The 23,108-nt window shown below is 39.6% G+C and overlaps 1 protein-coding gene across 5 annotated transcripts in view; it reads left to right on the plus strand.

The window, feature by feature from the left end:
• Positions 1-23,108, plus strand: part of POLL (DNA polymerase lambda) — an 884,755-nt gene that overhangs the window by 700,074 nt on the left and 161,573 nt on the right. For 4 of the 5 annotated variants that reach the window (XM_044056348.1, XM_044056347.1, XM_044056346.1 and 1 more), the window contains one exon: positions 3,953-4,081. The exons of the other annotated variant lie outside the window; for it this stretch is intronic. In XM_044056348.1, the coding sequence (XP_043912283.1) occupies positions 3,953-4,081 (129 nt within the window). The remainder of the gene's footprint in view (positions 1-3,952; positions 4,082-23,108) is intronic. 5 annotated transcript variants of the gene reach the window in all.

Consider the following 23,108-nt stretch of genomic DNA (forward strand, 5'->3'; position numbering starts at 1 on the left):
GTAAACAAATGGCCTGAAACAGAGTTTTGCTGTAGCTGTTAAAAGGCAGAAACTAAAAGTGAAGGTGCACCACTGTAAACTAGTGATAAGGTAAACCTCACATACTGGGTAGTAGTACAACTGCATTGATGTATCACTGTATGATCAAGGATGATTAAACATGAAAGCAGCCCAGACAGAGGGAGATTGCATCAGTAAAAACACAAGTAATCTGTTTATGCCGTCTGCACATAAAGTCTTGGCTGTGGCAATGTCCTTAATACTCAAGCTCTGTGAAATAGGGCAATGTCCTTAATACTCAAGCTCTGTGAAATAGGATACAAAAACAGCAGCTACAATTACCTGAAATATTTAGAACAGTAATGAGGCAGTGAGGGGTAGATTGCAGGTTCCTCTGAATGCTGGTATGTAACTTTTCCCTTCACTGATGGAAGCATATCAGACTTTAAAGCAGCTTCTCCTCTACACTTGAATTTCTCCTGTTCTATAGTATTATAGAAGGGCACCTTTTAGAAGAACAAAAGTTTTAACATTTTATTATCCTGACCTAACAATGAATCCATGCTCCCAAGTACTTTTTCCTTTACTGTCTAGTGAATAGAAAAAAGCCCCGGAAATTAAAGGAGGTGAGCATAAAGGAGCATGCCGCTAGCAGATTAATGGGCAAATCATTTATTTTATTTATTTTACATTAGTTGACCGGGATTGTCCGAATGAGCTGAAGAGCCCTTTTTCACCAGCGGCCCAGGGAGAAAAACTCCAACATATTATGCAATTTTCATTATAAATTAGCATTAAACAGCAATGTTACAGGATTATTACAAGGCATTAAGTAGCAATACAGTGTTATACAGTGTCAATAATCAGGAGTATAGCATAACTATTTCAAGATGTATAAAAATAAATATGTCATTAAGATGAGTATAGTTTTTGGGGTAAGTGGTTAAAAAACCCAGTTTTATCATGATGTAGTTGCATGAAGGCAAGACAATTACAATAGAATGTTTCTCTGAGGCAATTTGCTTAATATATTTTAGAAGACAGTAGAAAGAGTAGTCAAAGAAGATTAGACAGAGCTAGTGAGAAGAGTGAGTTAAGGGCAGAAAGTAGATTAAGGTATGAGAAAAGTAGGGGATGTTTAAGGAGGGAGAGTGCAGTGGCAGGACCAGTGACTTTTAAAGTGCACTTTGATGGCTGTCTTATTGTTTAGGATGTGTAAGGTTCCTGATTTCTAGTGGGAGCCAGTTCCAGGCAATAGTGGGGTGATAGCTGTACATGTTGCGTCCAAATTTAGACTTGGGTTTGTAGATTTGTAGTAGGTCTTGGTTAGAACTTCGAAGAGGTCTGGAGGGAGAATAATGGGAGATGAGAGGGGATAGTGCTGGGCAGTAGGAAGGCTGGTATAGGATAGAATGGATCGTCTGGAGCTAAGAGAGAAGAACCTGATGGGGTAATTCAAGCCAGTTTAAGTGTTGTAGAGAGAGAGAGAGACAGTGATGGGATTTGTAGGTTTGTTGGGCAGCAAATCTAGCTACCTTGCTGTAGGTAGATTCGAGTTTGGTTAGGAGTGCTAAGTTAAGATTTGTGAGAATTTGAGAATTGTACATTAGACTGGGTAGAAGGTAGGTGAGAGAGAGTAATCTTGGCTTCAGAGGTAAAGAATTTCTTGTTATGGTAAAGGAGCCCTAGTTTTGAATATCTCTTTTTGATGAAGTTATTAACATGCAAGTCAAATTTAACCTGATCGTCAATGGTTACGCCTAGGAGCTTAGTACTGGATTCTACCTGAATGGGAGTATTATTAAGGGACTGTATGGAGAAGGAGGGTTTAATATTTATGAACTTTTTAGGTAGGAAGAGTAACAGCTTTGTTTTTTTTTTTAGGGATAAGGATGAGCTGGTTGTTGGAGAGCCATGTTTCAACTAAGTTAAAAGATGCCTTAGTAGCTGAGAAGAGTTTACCGGGAGAGTTGGCTGTGGTTATGACTGTAGAATTATCTGCGTATTGCACTAAAGATGACTGAGGACAGGAGGTATAGAGCTAATTAGTAAAGATACTAAAAAGTAAAGGCTCTAGGATAGACCCTTGGGGTACACCTATTTTGACAGGGAGAGGAGGGGAGAGTGCAGAGTGTCATCTCATTGATTGAGATCTATCAGTGAGGTAGCTGGAGAACCATGCAACAGTATCAGCGGAGAAGGTGAGGTTATGCAATTTGTGCAGCAGAAGAAAATGTGCGACAGTGTCGAAAGTTTTTGAGAGGTCCAAGAATAGGCAAAAAATAAGTTTATGGTCGTCCATGGCTGTAGAGACTGTGTTGAGGAAGGATAATAGAGCTGTAGTGGTGCTATGTTTGGCTCTGAAGCCATGTTGAGTGGGTGTAAGCAGATTTTCCTGTATTAGATACTGCATAACTTGTTTATGAATACATTTTTCTAGTACTATAGAGAGAGGGGAGAGGATAGTGATAGGTCTAAAGCTGGAGATATCAGGGGAGTTACCGCCTTTGTGTTTAGGTAGGGTGTAGCATGTGGAAAAGCATCTATTTAGCTGGACAATTAGTGTGATAATACAATGAGTCTCTCTTTCTCTGTCTCTCTCCTACACACACACACACACACACACACATATATATATATATATGTATGTATGTATGTATATATATATATATATATATATATATATATATATATATATATGTGTGTGTGTGTGTGAGTATTATTGTGGTAAAAAATTGGAGAGTTTATTAAAAAGCAGGAGTGGACCAAGCAAAAGTACAGTGTATTTCTAGAAAGGAAAAGAAGGAATGAAGTTCTTTTTTTTGTAATATGATTTTTATTACAATTTTTAGAATACAATACAAATACAGATAAAAGAAGAGCAAACAATGAAAGAAAGAACTTTACATTCACTTACAATATTTATTTGTTGTCAAGTACTTCAGGAAATATAATAAACATTTACTAAGCAAATGCTTACAATTAAACTTAAGATAATAAAAGGAAGTATTAGCAATTGCGCAAACTGAATTATCCCATAAGATAATATATACCCTTATATCTAAACCTATTCTAATTAACTATATATGTATATATATATATATATATATATATATATATATATATATATATATATATATATGTATGTATATTTAACTATACAGTAGCATGGATATTTAGAGCAGTTTCAGCATATAATTAAATAGTATTATTTGCCCTAATAATAGCAACTAGAGGGGAGAGCCACACCCAAATTATGCATCCCGAAGAAAAGGACTAAGGCAGTTAAAGGTTAATAGAGTGAAAAGAGGGTATTGTATTGGTCAGAATTCTTATTAGTGTAATCAAGTATGGGGGAAGGAGGTCAAACCAAAATAAAGCCAAATAGTGCATGAATATCAAAGGAAGCCTTCAAGTTATGAGTTGCATCTCCCACAGTTATGGTAGACAACCAGTATGGGCCTTCTCAAACCCAGGAGTTCTGCATGCCCAGTCCAACAAAAGTAAACAAATGGCCTGAGGCAGAATTTTTTGTTAATGTTCTTAATATCCAAGCTCTGAGAAATAGGATACAAAACAGCTGCTACAATTACCCCAAATATTTAAAACAGTAAAAAGGCAGTAGCGGTAAATTGCAGGTTCCTCTGAATGCTGGTGTGTAACTTTTCCCTTCACTGGTGGGGTCATGTCAGACCTAGCCTCTCCCCTGCACTTGAATTCCTCCTATTCTGTAGTATTGTGAATGGCAACCTAATAGTAGCAACTAGAGGGGAGATCGGATTGCTTATTTGTTAATTATTTGTTATTATTTCGATAATTTGTTTTGTTGTTTACACTGTCTCTTGCAAATAAGTGTTGCTTTCCTTGTCTTGAATATGCTGTTTGTCCAGATTCTTTTGTGCAGCAGATGGCAAATTTCTCTTTCTCAGCTAGTGCATTTGTTATTTCAAAGGGATTTCGAACCCTGGAGGACATTCGTACAAAAGCAACCCTTACCAGTCAGCAGAGTATTGGCCTGAAACACTATGATGATCTTCTGAATCGTATGCCACGTGAGGAAGCTGCAGAAATAGAGCAGACGGTAACATTAATTAGGAATAGCCTTTAAGACTGTGTGATATATGTGCACTGAAAGTTGCAATTTTGGTACCTTGTACTACTGTTACACTTCAGAATTCAGGAATAATGTGAGAGACAGTGCAGAGAATGCAGTTTCTGAAAATAGTTTTGGATTCAACATTACCAAGGATGGCTTTATTTCCATTATTTATGGGTCTGCATTCTGTCGACTGGGCCTGTAAGGCTCCCTGTTGTATTTCCGAAACCTTTAATTCTGAATTGCGGAATTGGAAAAAAAAGTGGAACTAAAGGACAACACTAAGTTTTGATAATCTTTGTTTCCCTTTAATTTTTTTTTGTTTTGTTTTTTTGTTTGCAAGGAGGCAAGCTCCCATTAACTCCCAAAAATTGGAGTTCAGTACCCCCCACCCCCAGCACTTTATGTATACTAACTTCAGAATGACCATACCTTGGAGAAAAGAAAGTATTCAAAAACACTTTGATTGCAGGCTTAATGTGCGTCTCCATTTTCATGTATTCGATTTTACTGTTCTTGACTTGCACTTAAGAATTTGGAAATTGAGAACTGTTACTAGGTTTGTTGCAAGCATGAGGAGGCTTTATTAGCCTGGCTTCCTTACTGATTCCCAGCGTAGACAATAGCCTCCTACCAATCATTTGCTTGTTGCCAGTTATGAATGTGGAAGGTGTGCTTAGTTAGCATTAAAGTTACAGGAGGAAGTTTCAAATTAGGTTTCAAACTAAGTCTCAAAGTGGCATCTTGGATTTTTTTTCCGTATTTGATATAAAACTTAAAGTTCGTGTTCAAGTTTATTAAAGTTTATTAAGCAGTGTACAATTTATTTGTTTGTTAGTTGTCATGTAGGCAGTCTCGTCCTAGGAGGGAGACCTGAATGCAGTTATTAAATGTGTTTTATTTTTTATTTTATTTTTTTTTTTTATTGACAACATTTCTGTGGTGAATACTGTTGAAAGATCATAGTATAAGTGAAGGGGACTGTAGGGGTTTGATCCTTTCACTTAGATTGCTACTGATTGTCACTGATAGTTTTGCCAAAATGAGGAGACAGTGGAGTAATGGAATCCTCCCCACTGTTGTACGATCTTGGAGTCTATGTATATGTGTATATATGTATGTATATGTGATTACTGTTTTTACTGAATCTCACCTCACAAAATCATAAGTGACCAATTTTGACTGAAAATTGATTTCAGAGAATTACATTTGAATGAAAGACTTTATTGCACCAAACACACCTTAAAAACTTTTTTTGCTTGGGAGGCAACCCCCCCCCCCCCACACCCCTTTACTTAAATATACTAACTCCACAGTCATACAGCAGTGGAGAAGAGTAAAAATGCACACAGTGAATCACTAACACACAAACACGTTTCATAGAAAATTTTGGTAAAGCAAACATGCCTTAAAATATTTTTTGAAGGGGGACAAAAATCCCACCTGTACAACCTTTACTTTAAAAAAAAAAAAATTTATTTGATGTAGATAGACCAGGATGGGGGCACCAAGTAGTGTGGTGGGGGGCGCCGTGGAGCCCTTTTGCCTAGGGCATCAGTTGACCTAGGGCCGCTCACACACACACACACACACACACACACACACACACAAACAAACACACACATATATACACACGCAACACAAAGGTCCAGCAAACCAAAAACCCTGACTTCTTTTTGTAAATAAAGTAGAATCCAAGTCAGGAAAATGATTTAATATAGAGGCAGAACAATATCAAAATATATCAATATGTTGCAAATATTTCTTCAAGCTGCTCAACACATGAATAGGAGCCAAAAAATCCCCACTGCAAACCGGTTTCGCCCCCTGATGTCATCTGTGCAATAGTACATCCATCCTATTGTTACTACCTTTTATACATTAAGAATTTAAAGTCACCTCAATCAATTTGTTCCCACCAAGCATATAAATATGTATACATTTAAATATTTATGTATAAATACATATACACTATCTAAACTGCTGGACCTTTGTGTTATGTGTATTTGGTTTGGTCCGTGCACAGTGGGGGTTAGCATGCACCAGTTCGTTGGTTGGGTTGTATCGTTTCTGAGTGCTGCTATGTTACTAGGCCCTAGAGTTGAGGGCCTGACTAAAAATATGAGTGGATTATGGCTGCTGGAGGCGACCTTCGATCGTTTATAGTGAATCTTTCCTTGGATAAGGATGGTGTTTACTTGGTTTGGTAGCTGCAACACAGATAATGTGATGGGAACTAATACTGAGGTGAGTCGCATCTCAGATATGGAGCATTTTTTCAAGAAACTTAGTGTGACTACTAAGAAGCTTTGTTCTACTATGTGGCATATAAAACTGTTAAAAGCATGTTTTGAGGCAGATCTCCTTCCGCGTTGCCTTAGGGTGTACTATGGAGCCTGGCATGGGTAAAGAAGATCGTGAGCATACCATTCAAAATACTGCCTCTAAACTGTTCATAGAGTTGCTTGTAACTTTTTATGAGAACTCTTTAGATGACATTAAACAACGACTTAACTCTAACCTTGAATCTTATTGTTATTGTTATTGTTAACAATAGGTTATGAAAATAGAAATTGATTTTTACATGCAAAATGTATATGTATATATTTATATATATTTTTTGATTGCCAAATTAACTAAGGTTGATATATTTCCAGCCATGTAGTATATTGTCTTGGATAAAATCACAGACTTAATAATCTACTTAATAATTTGGTTAATAAGAGGTACCACATCATTATAAATTTTATTTAAAGTACATAAGGGTTATATATTATTATGACAGCAACTAAGTAGGGCAGGACCAGCTCGAATGTCACACTGATGGGGGAAGGAATGTGAATTTAACATATGTACCAATAACACTTTCTTTTACAGCACAATAAACCACTCCCATGCCTGATAAAAAGCATATATATATATATATATATATATATATATATATATATATATATATATATATCTTTAGAAAGCTTGTGAGGAAATTATTACTCTATTTTTGTTTTACTTGGATTGCTTGCCTGTGTACTTAATAAAGGATTTTCGACTGTAAATAGACTGCCTGCCTTGCTTGGATTACTTTCGAATACTTAGTAATGCTGTACAATTATATATTTTCTATTATTACTTTTTGTTTTGTTTTGACTTAAGATGACTTTACGTTCGCTACTTCTACTACTATTGTCTGATCTGATTAATATACAGTGATTAATTAGAAATATTTGTTTGTGTCTTTCGACTTTTCCCGGTTAGGGGTCGCCACAGCGGAACTCCGGTCCGCTAATGATTATCAGTAAATTTTTTACGTGCCGAGTTTGCCAGCCCTGACGCACAACCTTCAACGAAGGTATGCCCATTCACACGTGTCTCCACACAGAAGACACTCTAGCTGAGAATCGAACGGCACAACGTCTTGCTGTGAGGCGACAACGCTACCGCAGCACCACCACCGCAGTATTGATGAAATATATGGACTGAAAATCTTCCACACGGGGAAGTTTCTTACACTGTTTTATTCTTTTTAATTTCCATACAGCAGTAGCAAACAGTTGAAGAGCTAATCTCAACTGTCAGTATTAGAGGATATTCTAGTCCTGGGTGCTGCTAAGGAGCACATCATATGCTTTAATCAAGTGGTTGGACAGACCATGGTCCAGATGCTAACAAGGTTAGTGATGCAGTGAATTATAGAAAACAGATTCTCTAATGCGATTCTTGGGGATAGAATAGTCTCTTTCGAGGTTTTTCTCACACTTGCCAGAAATCACAGGGTCATTAATAAAGGTGGAAGAACATGATATGGTTCAGTTTGGGTCAGAATATTGAGAAAAAGGTTTTGAGTTGCTGAAGAGCCCATTAACCACAGCATCAGTTTTGAAATATTGTAACATGACACTACCCACAGCCCTGCAGGAGAATGCAGGTCACCAAAGATTAGGAACATCACTGTTACTAGACTGCAAACCTTTTACCTTGCAATGAGGGCACTGCAATATTAAGTATGCTTTGCACATATTCAGAAAGAAATTCTAATAATACTCTTTGGATGTCAAAAGTTCCACAATTACATATACGGAAAAATTATCATGGAAGAATTTTGCCATAAAACACTTATTTCTTACTTGTATTTGCACAAAGCTCTTGCACATCTGCAAAGAATGGTATTGTCACTGGAAGTGTGACCTGCAAATACAGTGTAAGTTTAGAAAAGTTCTGCCTATGTATTGCAAATACCGTCAACAGAACAGACTTAAGTAAATGTAGAGAGAATTAGAGTAGAATCTAGAAGTGGTAAATACTGTTATGTAGCTACCATTAATGACTGTGCAAGAGCTGAAAGATTACATGATGATTTATAGCTGCAATTACTGTGAGATGTCAACGGGCTGGATGGCATTAAGCATTTATACCCACTGGTGAAGCCTTATTTTTCATTTAGAGATGTTCTTTTGTGTACAAGGACTGATATTTAAGGGTGATAAAGTTGTTATCCTTATGCTCTTACATGACCAAAATGCAGATGAAGCCACACAAATCACACCTACGCATAACAAAGTGTAGCAAAAAACAAGTACATAGAGATGGCATGTGTGTCATGAACTGAAAGAATACGGCTATGTAGACTGAATAGTTGATTCAGAATTGGAAATTACATGGCAAGTTGTGAAACTACTAACAAAAGGGGTTAATTCCATCATTGCCATGGTTAACGCTGGACATAGATACGTTCGTTGCAGCCTTCTCCTTCAAATTCCTCAACTTCTAAAAGCTGAAATATTTTTCAGAATTTTGCAGTACATAAGTGGAAATCCTTTTGTAACTGTTCTGTACTTTCTGGTATGGCAGTTTCACTCTGCAAATTATGAGATTTTCTTGACGTATCATTGTGAACTATTTGTGCAAAAATATGGAACGAGGGATAAAATCCTGATAGATTATTGTGCAAAAGCAAAAGAAAGAAAAAAACAGCAAGTGCATTCATTAACAAAAACCCAAAAGAATTCAGCAGAGACAGTCTTTGCGGTAGTATTTAGAAATAATATTTGTTTCTGTTTATTTCAGTGCAATACATCTTTTGTACATAGGACATACTGTGGAAGCTTAGAAAAGGGATTAAAGCTGGTGGACTGAATAGCTTTCTTGATACTCCTTCCAACTACTGCTAAGTGTAGTTTTTAAAACTGTTTTGTTTAAAATCTGTAATGTGTTTGATTTCTGTTGAAATGGTCAGGGGGAGTGTCTTTCTGTAAGGGTTTTCTTTAAATACAGTCCTCAGTAAATTACAGTGCGCCTTTTTGTTTCTTTGTGGAACAAGGTATCTGTAGTACACAGGACATCTAGTGGCAGCTTTGAAAAAGGTTTAAAGCTGGAGGACTGAATAGCTGGTTTGACATCCCTGCCAAGTGCTGTTAAATGTGCTTTTAAAGTTATTTTATTTTAAGGTGACTATTCCTTTAATTTCTAAGGTGCAGTGCAGTGGTGCAGCAAATGGCATTATTGCCTCATAGCAAGAGGTTCTCTGATTTGATTCTTGGCTGGGATGCTTTTTGTGCAGAGTCTGCATGTCCTCCATAAATTTGCATAAGTTTCTCCGGGTGCTGTGGTTTCCTCCCATATTCTAAGTACATGCAGTAGGTGGATTGGATACTCTAAATTGACCTTAGGTTTGAGCGTGCATGAGTGTGTGTGTGTATGCGCCCATCTGTGTGGTATGAAAGAATTGTAGTACTAGGGCTAGCCATCCGGTAAAGTGAACCTTGGCTCTAGATGATTGTCACTGTTGAAGCGACACCCCAACCTCATGTGCCAAAGTGGGGAAAAAAGGTTGTGGATGGCAGCAAGTATTCTTTTCATTTATTTTAATTTCTGCTGCTGTGAGGGGCATGGAGGTGTCGTTGAGTAAGGTCTTTCCTTAAATGCAGCTCTTGCCAAATTGCTCCATTTCTTTTAGTTTCACTGTGTGGAGTAAGGCATCTCTAGTGCACAAGACATTTTTAATTTACTTGTGGCATCTTTGGGTTTAAATCTGGTGGATTGAGTAGCTGACTAGATGTCTTCCTGGTGGTCTGTTGTTTAATTGTCGGCCTGCATGGCTAATCAGGGCAGTTATAGGATCATGGGAAGTTACTAGGCTATTGGCCATGAGGCTCTTACAAACCTAACCAAGAATTTAGCCCATGTTCTGACAAGTCAGCACCTGATGCCCCTGTCCAGCAGGGACACAGGTGGAATCCCAGGGGTGTATTTTCTGTTCCCCATCCAGTTATACAGGTTGTGCTTAAAAAAGATTAATGAGGTACTCTGCTTGATGTGGAGCGGGAGTCTGTCCCACAGAAGGGGAGTCTCTGGGACACAAATCTACCCGGCCAGCAAGTCCTATTGATGTCACAGACCAGGTTGAGGTCGCCTATGCGGGTTACCCGAGTGGAGCTTGACTTGTGGATATGCAGCAGTCCCATCAAGGCGGGTTCTGAGATTGCTTTGTATGCCAGAAGAGGTCACCTCTGTGGAGTCTGTAGGAGACTGAGTAGAGGAGCAGGGCCTTTAGCCTATTTGTGTAGGGTAGATGTTTGAGGCCCTGGATTCTTCCCGTTGGGGAATCTCTGTGGTCTCTTTAGCTGCTGCATGTGCTTTGTGAGGTACATGCAGAAAGGGGCATATACTCAATAATGGGTCATATGAGGGATCTTATGACCACCTTGTCCCTGGAAGAGATATTCTTACTTATGAGGTGGGCCATGTAGAAAGCTGTCAGTACAATGGAGGCAATATGGTCAAAAGTCAGTTTGCTATCAGTGGGGTGCCCCAGTCCCTCATGACTGATTGCATGCTTAGGACCTTGTTATTAATGTGATAATTTGTGGGGATGGCACTCTCCTCAAAGGGGATGATGATGCATTTTTTGGCATTCATTTTGAGGCCATGTTTCTGGCAGCAGTCATTTGTTTGTGTGAGACCCTCTTGGACGATGTCCACATTACTAGGGGAATTGATGACAGTGCCCAGCTTGCAGTCATTTGCAAACCAGGGCAACCATAGCCCACTGGTTTTGGCCTGCACCTCAGAAAAGTATATTCCAAACAACAAAGGGCCCAAGACCGATCATTGGGGTACACCGCTTGTTAAGGTTCAACCACCTGGGTACCCATCTGGTAACATATGAATTGATGCCTAGTTGAGAGAGTTTATCTATTATACCCAAGTGGGGAATAGTATCGAAGGTTTTGGCCAGGTCATGGTAGGTGGTGGGCACAGTATTCCCCTTGTCCATGGCTTGGTGACCGTCTCAAAGAAGGTGACCAAATTTAACAGGCATATGACCTTCCCTTGATGAAACTAAATTATGTGGGATTGAGTGTTTGGAGGTTGCCAATGTCTTGTTAATAAGGTCCTTGATAATCTGCTCTTTGGCCTTGCAGATCAGGCTAATTAGACTGATGGGGCTATAATTTCCTGGATCAGTGGCTGCTCCACCTTTGTGCAGAGAGATGACAGTGCCTGTCCTTCACTTGGCTAGGATGAAGCTGGTACTCAGGCTTTGGTTAAATAGAGTGCCTAATGATGCTGCAAGTTCCTGCCTGAGTTTATGTAGGTTGTAACCTGGAATGTTATCGGGTCCCATGGAGGCTGTAGTTTTTTGCCTTTGAGAGGGCATTGAGGACTTGCTCCCTAAAGATAAGGGGAGGGGGCAGGTGCTGGGGATGTCCTAATTTACTGATGGAGGGGACGGGGTGGTGAGGTTTTCACTGAACCTGTCTGACAGTGGTTAGCTATAACTACGGTGTTTGTGTATGTGGTGTCGTTGAGCACCAGTTCTAAGCAGATCTGGGTGCTTCCCTGGAGATTGTGGACATATGCAAAGAAAGTGTGATTGTCTTTAGTAGATGTGGCCAGTTTGGACTCGGTTTGCTTTGCAGGATTTCACTAGTGCAGCGGTAGCATTGTTGCCTCACAGCAAGAGGTTCTCCCGTTCGATTCTCGGCTGGAGTGTGGGGAGTGCCTTCTGTGTGGAGTCTGCATGTCCTCCCCGCCGTTGGGTGGGCGTTCGAAAGATATGCATAAATGGGCATGCCTTCGTCGAAGGTTAAACATTGAGCTGGCACCTCGGCATTCGTAAAAATCTACTGCCAATCATTAGCGGACCGCAGTTCCGCTGTGGCCACCCCTAACTGGGAAAAGCCGAAAGACAACAACAACAACTTATTTGTTTTTTCAGGTTAAGGAGAGATTGCTTCCATTTAGGCACCTGCTCCTTCTTGGTCCTGGATGGCTATTTTTTTCCTTGTATTATAGAGTTTATTTATTGCAGATGTCCACCAGATAGATTTACTCTTCCTTCAGGAGGATGATTTTGTCCTGTCGGGTGATTCAGTGCAGCTACATAAATGCTTGTATAGTACTTTGGTGTAAGTTTGGACATATGTGTCCATTCCTATGGAGGGGGAAGGGGCTCTGAAGCTGTTTATACCTTTCTTCATGAGGTTGTAATCCACTGTGGAGAAGCTTTTTTTGTTTGTTTTGTTTGACCCTATCTGGAGGGGGGGTTTGGGAGAGATGGTGACTTTGAAAGTGACTGCTTTGTGGTCCAATCTTACCAGGGAGGGTGGCACTGTAGGGATGCTGCAGTGGTTACTCATGTTGGTTAATACCAAGGCCAAGATATTTTCACCTCTTGTGGGGGTGTCGACCAGCTGGTCCAAGGCATTTGCATTGACTAAACTGAGGAATCTCTAGGCATTTGTGTTTTGGCATGAGTAGTTCTTCCAGTCTGTGGTTGGATAGTTAGTAGCCCAGGATCAGGGTAAAAGGTTGAATCTTGATAGATTCAAAGAAGTCCAGATAGGTGGAGTGGGCATCGAGTCAAGGTTGGGGGGCCTGTAGCTAGCTATAATTTAAATTGGGGTTCTGTCAGTGGTTAACTGCACCTGGAATGTCTCCTGTGTGTCATACTGTTTGACCAGCCTGGTAGTGTGTATGTCTTTTATATATTTTGCTGCTCCACCTCCTTTTGATTTGCTGCCCATGTTTTGGGGTCTGAATGTATGATAGGATGAGTAACCTGGTATAGCTGGGGTGCTCTCCGCAGCTTTGAACCAGGTTTCTGTGACTACACAAATGCCAGCATCTTCCAGGGTTAGAAATGCTTGTAATAAGTGTAGTTTCATGTTAAGACTCCTAGTGTTTAGCATCATGACCTTTAATCTGTGTTTTGATTAAATGTTCATGTTGGTAGTTTTGACCTCATGGCATTGCCAAAAAAGGCACTATGGGGGAGGCAAGTGCTTTTTCCAGGAGCCTGAAGCCCAAGGGAGACAGATGCAGGCTTTTTCTGGCAAAGCATTGTGGTTTGGCAGTCATGTCTACCCAGGCTGTCAGGTACTGGATCCCCTTGGTATGACACTAGAAACTAAGCCAATTGTTAAAGTCAGTAATTTTCTGTTTGTATTGAGGCGTCATTCTTGGTGATGGTAGAATGCTATTTAAGGCGTGGAACATAGCTACCTGGGATACATATTCATTGAGCTCAATCATGTCTCTCTTCATACAGTCCGGGGAGGTACATTTCAAGTCTTTCATGCCAACATGAACTATGATAGAGTCATAACTGTACCAGTTGTTGAGAGACTTGAGTGCATGGGTGATATGGAAGATTCTAGCACCTGATAAACAACTAACAGTGACTTTCTCCTTATCCAGCCTGGTGAGGGGCACATCTCTGTGTCTCACAATTGAGTCTCCTATGACTAATATGTTGGGTTTAAGTTTAGGCCTTAGTGGCTGAGACACACAGGTGTGTGGACTGTGTGTGGTATGGTGTGGTGGGCAGTGGAGTTCACGTGTGTTTTTGCCTCTGAGGTCTCTCTTGTTTGGGTATGTTTTTGTTGAGGACCTCTACATATGTGGGTGTGTTGTGTTGGTGTGGGTGGTGTTTGAGGTGTGGTGTTTGTGTTGACAGCCTTCTCAGTACCAGATATACTGGCTTGTGAGGGCGAGAGCATTGACTCTAGGTTCTTAATGTAATTCAGTTTCTCACAAATTGTGTTCCTAGGTGGTAGTAGCAGAGGCAGTTGTTAGTGTCTCAGGTTGCTCATATCAGCCAGACTGGCAGGAGAAAGCTAAATAGTGTCTCCCTGCAAGCAAATGCATCAAAAATGTAAATGTGTGTGTGTAACCTTTGTGGTGTGCTGTCTACCAGAAGCAGGTTTTCTTTTGTTTGTGCTCTCCCCAGTATTCTGCCACCTTATTTTACATTTAATTTTTGTTTCCTTGTGGTCTGGTAGTGGTTTTTTTTTTTATTGTAAGCCTGTGAGGTCAGTCACGTCTCTCTATTTTTGTTTAAATCATGTCATTGTATGAGCAGACATGCCTTCTTGGCGACTTGATTGTGCTTAGGAGTAGGAGATAACCTAGCTACTCAATGCTAGAAAGAAAGTTTATGCACCAGTGTTTTTTATATTTGATTTTATTTAATTATAGTGTTTCAGTCTAAAGTCTTTGTATTCTTGTTTGTGATTTTCTCTTTTTTTTGTGAAAACATTCTCATTATATCATTGCTACTCTGTAAACTTTAACAAGTCTTGAGAATCTTAAGGCAAGCATTGCTGTTAAGCTCCTTTGCCAATAATTTAAATAATGTTTCATAAATTGCGATTTTGTCACAGTATAAAACACTAGGAGACTAAACTGTAGGGATCATCTTACTATTTATTGACAGTAAGTTACATTATCTAATTATACTTCAGTACATTGGTTAGAGGAACTTCGCTAACTGTATACTTTTAGTAGTGAATCGTATTTTTAATAATTCCAGACTAGTTCTGGTCTTTACTAGCTCGTCTTTTTTTTTCTTGAGTTTTTACTCTAGTTAGTTGTTGACTGATAGTGTTGTCCTTCACACTCCATTTATTTTATATTCTTGACTCTAACCTGTTCCTGATTAAGGACAATTTCAATAACTGTGCACTAAATGATTTACTTATATAAAAAAATTATATCTTAATTCACTTCCTGTTATGTATACAATCAAAATAGGCACAGATAAGTATCTAATACTTGCTTAAATGTATAAATCTAAAGCAACTGTATATTATAATACTTTTGGTTCTTCCTCCTCAAGTCGTAATGACCTTGTCATTTCTCTAAACCGCATTGTAAACTTCATGACTGGCAGGAAGACTTAAATGAATTTTCCATCACTCGTGTAATTAATTTAACTCATTGCATCTGAATGATGCCTCCAGGTGCATCTGCAGTTAACGCTTACTGACTCCTAGATGTCATGTATTGCTTGTTCATATTTGCATCAGTAATTCTAAAAAACATGCTGTGTATAAGGTTTTAAACAATTCATTAAAATCATACACAATGGCAAACAACTGTTTTAATATCTGACCTCTGTCTAGTACAGGTAAATAGATATTAACTGTTGCTTTTATGATATTAATTTATATAGATATAATTTTCACGTTTTTCTAAATATCTGAATAACCAAGTAACACAGACAGGACTTCTTGGCCTCATATTGAAAGTGTCAGCTATATGAATAAAGTACTGCCAGTGTGTGTGTAACGTGAGTGGTTGCTGAGATATTGTAAGTTGTTTACAAAATTAAAAATGTAATAGTTACTGTGACTTATAGAATTCAGTTTAAAACCTAGACCCTAAAGAATGCTACTACTGTAAAAGTAGTTTGTGCTGAAGAGTTTGCCATTTATACTTCTTTCATAACCCCTATGGTTCCAGAAATATGAACATTTGTTTGACATGTGAGGACATAATTTGATTCTTTCAAAAGGCTTAGGCTTCGCCCATTGGAAGTTACAGTGCAAACTTCCTGAGCTCCTTTGGAGTGAAGGAGTTAACAGGGGAAGCAGCACGTCAGGACCAAGAAACCTTGAATAGTACCCTGGCTGAAGTACTCTATTGCCCTTTCACTGAGGTATATCCTACTGAAGATTCAGTACCCAAGAAAGGCAACATGCTTTACCTACCATAGAAAGTTTGTTTCTATGATTGAATAACAAACTTACCAGCTAATCATGACACACACATCAGAGAGATTCAGTAAGAAGCTGTAGTACTGACGGCATTAATATTGCTGAACACCCAACCACTACTAAGAAGAACTGGAAAAAGAAGTGCAGTATTGTAGCTCTTCACACATACAGTAAAAGGAAAAGAAAATATACTACTGGTAAAGCAAATCAAATGAAAAAGAGAATAGCTAATGATTCTGGAGCCGAAAACATTGTTTCTGTTCCAAATAATGTAAAAATTAGTGATACAAGCACCACGATGTCATATAAAAAGGCTTAATTTATTAATAAATTAAGCCTTTTTATATGACATCGTGGTGCTTGTGACACTAATTTGTACATTATTTGGACTGTTTGTAGTGACATTTGCTTTATCTGCGTGGTAAGAGCCTTCTTGTTGTATTTTTTCTGTTCCAAATAATACCTTAGCTGTACTCAAGCATTGTTCATCGCCCAGTCCTCATCATAGTGAATATTTTGAAGATCCTCAAATAATTCATAATGCCCTTGATGAATAGATGTTAATTTAAGATCACAACAAATAAAGGAAATACAATCTCCAAGACACTACTTGTCTAACTCAGGACCTAGCAAAAAATAGAAAGCATAATAGAAGAGCCCTTGGTGGACTTGTTATATGCCACAGTCAGTTGATATTCAAGTCCAGGCTCAAAACTCTTCCATGACACCTGATTTTACCACTGAAAAGAGTCTACCTCATCTGACAACTAATACAGCTTCACTTCATCTTAATTCACTGTTAATTTATCAGAATATTCCGAGTCTTTCAACACTGAAACACTAGACAACAATAACCCACAAAAAATTGCTAATTCTTTCTGACTCTTTGTTAAAACTTGTTAAAAGGAAACGTTGTGATATTACGATTTCTTCATTAGCTGGACAAAAACTAATTGACTTACCTAAACTATTGGAAAAAATTTCCTTCTGTTCCCATAAAATATAACACTATCTTTGTTCATTTTGGTACTAGCAGTTTGTTATTCATACCTTAATCCACTTCAGAAATATACTATTTGAAATACTTGAATCACAAAAAAAAAGTGTTGTCAGTCTTATGAAAAGTTATCCCAGCACCAAAATGGAATGATTATTGTTACTCTAAAAGTATGTTATTTAATTGGTTAATACAGGTCTGCAGTGTCTACAATACTAATCTTTTTAAGGTACTGGGAGGTTTTTTTTCTGAAGATAATTGGATGTTTGCTTACAAAATGCTACTCCTTAGTGATTATGGTTCTGAAATTGTTTACAGTAACATATCAACTTTTCTACTGGATTTTTTTTTTTTAATTTTCCTCAAACACCAGAAACCATAGCCTTGTTAATAAAAGATATTTTTAAACGTTTTAAATGTTTTTACTGTAATGCTTGGAGTTTGACAGACAGACACCTTGAAATTTTCTGTATCCTAAATCATGAGAACAGATATTTGGTAGTAAGAAGAACATTTTTTTTTGAATAGAACAAAATTGAGTGTCCAAGGCAGAATGGTGGGGAAGTCATAGTACTGCTCTCTGATAAAATAACATGTAGCATTTCCATTAATTCATATTCGGAGTCTGCAGTGGTTGATAATTAGGAATGGTAAGCGTCAGAGACAATCAGGCAACTATCCATGGGCGATATTAAGCACCAGGGTTTCATTGCTTTGGATCTTTTTTTTTACAATGATTTAGCCACACTCGTAACAACACTGTTCAGTCTCAACCTACTTACAGATTTTGTACCAAGCGAATGGAGAACAGCTACAGCCATTCTCCTGCATAAGGGAGGACTCTCCACAGACCCAGGCAGTTAAAGCCCCATAAATCTGACCAGCCTTTTTTGCAAAGCCATGGAAAGATTTGTCATAGAATTAATCAGTCTGATGTTGTCAGTCTTCATTCTATTCTCATTGAGTGGGTTCAGATCTGAGCAGTTGGATCCAGCTTGGCTGATGCTAAATCTCGCAGCCATCAGATCTGTTGAGCTTCTCCCTTACCCATCATGCACCTACCCAGTTACCTTAGATCTCGTTTGCTGCTTCTACCTATTGGACGCTGTCAAAGAGTTTCTCTCGAGCTGTATTAGATAAGTAAAGTTTTTGTCCATATTTTTTTTCCATTTAGTAGTTCTTTTACTTTTAACCTTTAGTTATTTTGTGGTTAGCATCTCTGCTGTTTTTCTCCCTTGCCCTTATGACTTCGTTGTAAGTTTTTACATACCATTGTGAATATCCCTTTGCTTCTTTTTTTTTATATGGTGACTTTAGAGTGTTGTAACTTTTTCCCTTGTGCTTTTTCTTCTTTCGGCTGCTGCTGTTAGGGGTCGCCACAGCAGATCAACTGTTTCCATTTCTTCCTGTCCTCTGCATCTTGCTCTGTCACACCAGCCACCTGCATGTCCTCTCTCACCACATCCATAAACCTTATCTTAGGCCTTCCTCTTTACCTGTTACCTGGCAGCTTCATCCTTAGCATCTTTTTCCCAATATACTCTGCATCCCTCCTCAGCACATGTCCAAACCAATGTAATCTTGCCTCTCTGGCTTTGTCTCCAAACCTTCCAACCTGGGCTGACCCTCTAATATACTTATTCCTAATCCTGTCCATCCTCGTCACACCCAGTGCAAATCTTAACATCTTCAACTCTGCCACGTCAATCTCTGAATCCTGCCTTTTTGTCAATGCCACTGTCTCCAACCCATATAACATAGCTGGTCTCACTACCCTCTTGTAGACCTTTCTTTTTACTCTTACTGGTACTCATCTGTCACAAATCATTCCTGACACTCTTCTCCACTCACTCCATCCTGCTGCTTTTTTCCCTCTCTCTAGTTTCCTTCTGTTACTTGTTACTGCTAGATACTATCGTTAGTATCTCCCTTCCCCTTATGACCTAGTTGCATTTCTTCATACCATCGGTGGTATTCCTCTGTTTCTTCTTCCTTCCTGTTAAGGTTATCATTTCTGTTTTGGATTGCCTTTCTGTGAGAATTTTTACTTATCATTATTTCATGTAGATGTTGCATGATGACTGACAAACCTGTGGGTTTCAAGAAATGCTCCAAATGTGGGTATGTTGCCACTCTGATGCACACTTGGTTTGTGTGTACTGCATGGGTCCATTACATTGCTCAATTTGCTACGTCTTTAATCCGCTAGCTTTAACAGAGCATTAAAACAAATTGACGTTTAAAGGTCTCCCCCTTCCCCATTTGGACAAGCTATATCTCAGTCTCCAAAGTTGAAGCCTTCCACCTCGTCAAAATCTTCCTCAGACTCTTCTCTAAAAAAACATCTGGTCTCAACCCCGGACCAGAAAAAGATGAAAATTCAGGATCCAGCTGTTCCCTCAGATCTTACAGTGTCCAAATCCAACCACTACAGATCCAGCACAATCTAAGTCAGATCAAAAGGAAAAAACATTGGACCAGACAGAGCCTTCAGAGATTTTGTATTGTCCTCGTACCAGATATTCTCCATCAGTTGACCCAGTTCCTGACATGCTTCCATAATCTTTTTGGCAGAGACCAGTATCCCCCTCCATTTACTCTACTCATTCTTCTAGAAGCCTCACAGAAGAAGATGTGGAGAGAGTGGTGAGGAAGATCCTCTCAGCTCAGGGGCAGATTGGTTTTCCATTAGCGCCTACCCCTCTGGGTCAGGTTACCAGACTTTCCACCACACCACCCCTGCAAGCTCCTCCTCTAACACCATTCATTGTCTTAGAGTCTCAGGATCCCAGTCGTCCTGATCCATCAGCCACAGATCTAAGGATCTCCGCATCTTTGGATCCGGCATCATCTCTGAGACCTCTGATCCTTTTGGATCCAAAGAGCTCTCAGAGCTGAAGCCTGCCTGCCAGGTCTGGGGTACCAGCATTTGACACTGAAGTTTTTGGAGTTCTCTGTTCCACAGCATCTTGGCACTAGAGAGTTCAGATCTGGCATCCTCCTTGGGGCTGGTGCCAGCAGAATAGACAGAGGGGATGATCTGGAAACCTGCTTTCTTGGATCAGAGTCTTTCTCTGGCTCCTTCAAGCTTTGCCTTCAAGGCTACAAAGAGTGTTCACTGCCTTGACAGTCCTGATGGAACCTTCCCCCTCATATCCTACATATTCCATATATTCCACCACGATGCCCCGGTGCTTGGAGCCTCAGCAACTTTCTCCATGGGGACATTCTGTACCATAACCTCAGGTTCCCTCCCAGGGAATTTTGATTTCGTCTTCTGAGACTTCCCCAAAGCATCCCACTGAGGAAGTGCCCAGGAAGAGGACATGCAAGATGAAGCACCTAGACTCCTCACAGGAGTCTGCCACTGAAGACACAGATTTCGATGAGGGCAAAAGGTCCCCATGGTCACCACCTAAAGATATCCCCTTTGAAGACCTCCTAGAAATCCTTAAACAGAGAGCTGGCTGGATATCCTTCAACCCTTAGCCAGAGGAATCCTTTCTCCTAGAGGCTTTCGGTACAGGACCCTCTACTTCCTGGGTGACTCTGCCCACCAACAAGCTCATTGACATGATCTTTAGGGGGCATGGAGGGAGCCTGACTCCATAGAACCCATAACTGAGACCAGGCAGAATAATGGCACCATCTGTGGACAGGCAGTTTTGGGGGAAAGGGGTTCCAGTTGATGCTGTGGTCATTGCGGTGGCCACAAAGAAGGAACTAGCTGACAAGATTTCTGCTGTCCATCCCTCAACAGGGAGTCACTGATGGCTGACAGACTGGAGAAGCATGTCTTTGCTTGAGTGACCTTTGCCATATGGTCACTGAACAATTTGCCACACTTTATTAGACTCCAGAAAGATTTGACCAAGGAATTATCAAATACTGTCTCAGGAACCATGTCTGCAGAATTTCAAGATTCCATAACTTCTCAGTTGGCAACTATGCAGTCAGTATCCAATAGTTCCATGAGGTTAGTTTCTAACATAGTGGAAGGGACCTCAAGAGCTGCGGGTTCAGGCATTTCCATTCGGAAGCATGCCTAGATGCACTTGTGCAATTTTGTGGAGCCATTGAAATCCAATTTCGTCAATGCTCCCTTTGATGGAGGTACTTTTTTGGCCCTAAGGTGAAAGAGATGCTGGGCAGGTGTGAGAAGGAGGGGGAAAGACTTTGTCTGCCATGGGTATACATTTTTCAGCTCCCCAAAGAACCTACTCATGGAATCAGCATAATAGCAGAAAAATGTGGCTCAAAAAGTCTCAAGGTCCTTTCCATGCCACACATAGAGGAAATGCCCTCAGGGGCTGAGGGGAGAACTCCAATGGATATCGTTGTCGTGGTGGCGAGGTGGCCTGCAAAACCAGGGTTCATGAGAATCTTTCTTTGATAAACCCTACAAGTGCTCCTGAATGTAGGCCTGACTCTCCTCTTCTGGAGACAGTCGGGGGGTGGTATTTATCCCTGCATCATAGAGACTGGCTAGACTTAACAAAAGATACTTGGGTGCAGAGGATTATATCCAGAGGTTATATAATAACATTTTCCCTACCACCATTAATTCCCAGAAAAATCCCCAATGTTCCACCCAGTCAGAGGGATAAAGCAGCAAATCATATTCAAAAGCTGCTAGAGATCCCACCAGACCAGATAGGATCCGGAACTTGCTCAAGATTCTTTTTAGTGCCGAAGAAGACAGGGGAATGGAGACCAATTTTGGATCTTACAAATCTAAACAAATTTCTTCACCGAACCAAGTTCTTGATGGTTATGGTTCGGTTCAGTTCATTCTCCCCTTTCTGGGCAAGGACAATTGGATGTGCTCAACAGATCTTCAGGGTGCCTATTATCACATAAAAAATAGACAATCCAGAATGTATATATGGTTCTGGCTGGGAGCCAGTCATTATCAATTCAGAGTACTGCCCTTTGGACTCAACACAGCCCCCAAGGTGTTCACCAAAGGCATGGCAGTAGTGGCAGCTTACCTCAGACTGCAGGGATTCTGAGTGTATCCCTACCTGGGCAACTGGCATATTACCGCTCCGACCAGGCATCAGCTCACACATGCAAGAGATCAGGTTCTCCACACCTGTGTTCTAGGAATAACCATAAACTACAGCAAATCACAACTTCAACCAGCTCAGAGATTGGAATTTATTGGAGTGCTGTTCAACACAGACTGCCATTGCTTCCCTTCAACCATAAAGATAAGATCAAAATATAGAATAAAGTCACAGTTCACTTATAGAATCTCCAAAAGTAAAAAAAAAAAAAAAAAAAAAAAAAAAGAATTTGACAATGCTACTAAAATAACTGTTTAATGCAGAGACAAAAAACCCTTTATCAGTGTTATAAAATGTAAAATAAAACAGTTCACTTGTATACAAATCACACACAGCCTGCCAATTAACATTCAATTAAAACTTTAAAGTAAAACAATACTAATGTAGACATATTTGCTTAAGTTTTAATATGAGTTTCAGTGACAACCAATCTGATTCAAGCCAGGTAAGGTGTCAGCATTCATTCGTAATATTCATTCATATTCCTTCATTTCAAGTCTATTATTTATATCACTGTTTCACAATTTAATATTCATTCTATCACCATAGAAATAAAGTTATGGCCACTGCCATATTCATTTGTATGTTTAGCTAATGAATTTGTACAAACATTTCTTCTAATGTCTGACCTATGCTCGATAATTCTGTCTTTAAGCCTTCTTGTTGTTTGCCCTTTGGACTCACCACAGTCTCTAAGGTGTTCACCAAAGGCATGGCAGTAATGGCAGCTCATCTCAGACTGCAGGGATTCTGGGTGTATCCCTACCTGGACGACTGGCTCATTACCGCTCCAACCAGGCATCAACTCATACATGCAAGGGATCAGGTTCTCCACACCTGTGTTCTTCTAGGAATAACCATAAACTACAGCAAATCACAACTTCAACCAGCTCAGACATTGGAATTTATTGGAGTGCTGTTCAACACAGACTGCCATTGCTTACCTTCCA

Source organism: Protopterus annectens, chromosome 14.part0 (assembly GCF_019279795.1).
Source record: "Protopterus annectens isolate FY-2018-M chromosome 14.part0, PAN1.0, whole genome shotgun sequence".
NCBI classification, from domain to species: domain Eukaryota; kingdom Metazoa; phylum Chordata; order Ceratodontiformes; family Protopteridae; genus Protopterus; species Protopterus annectens.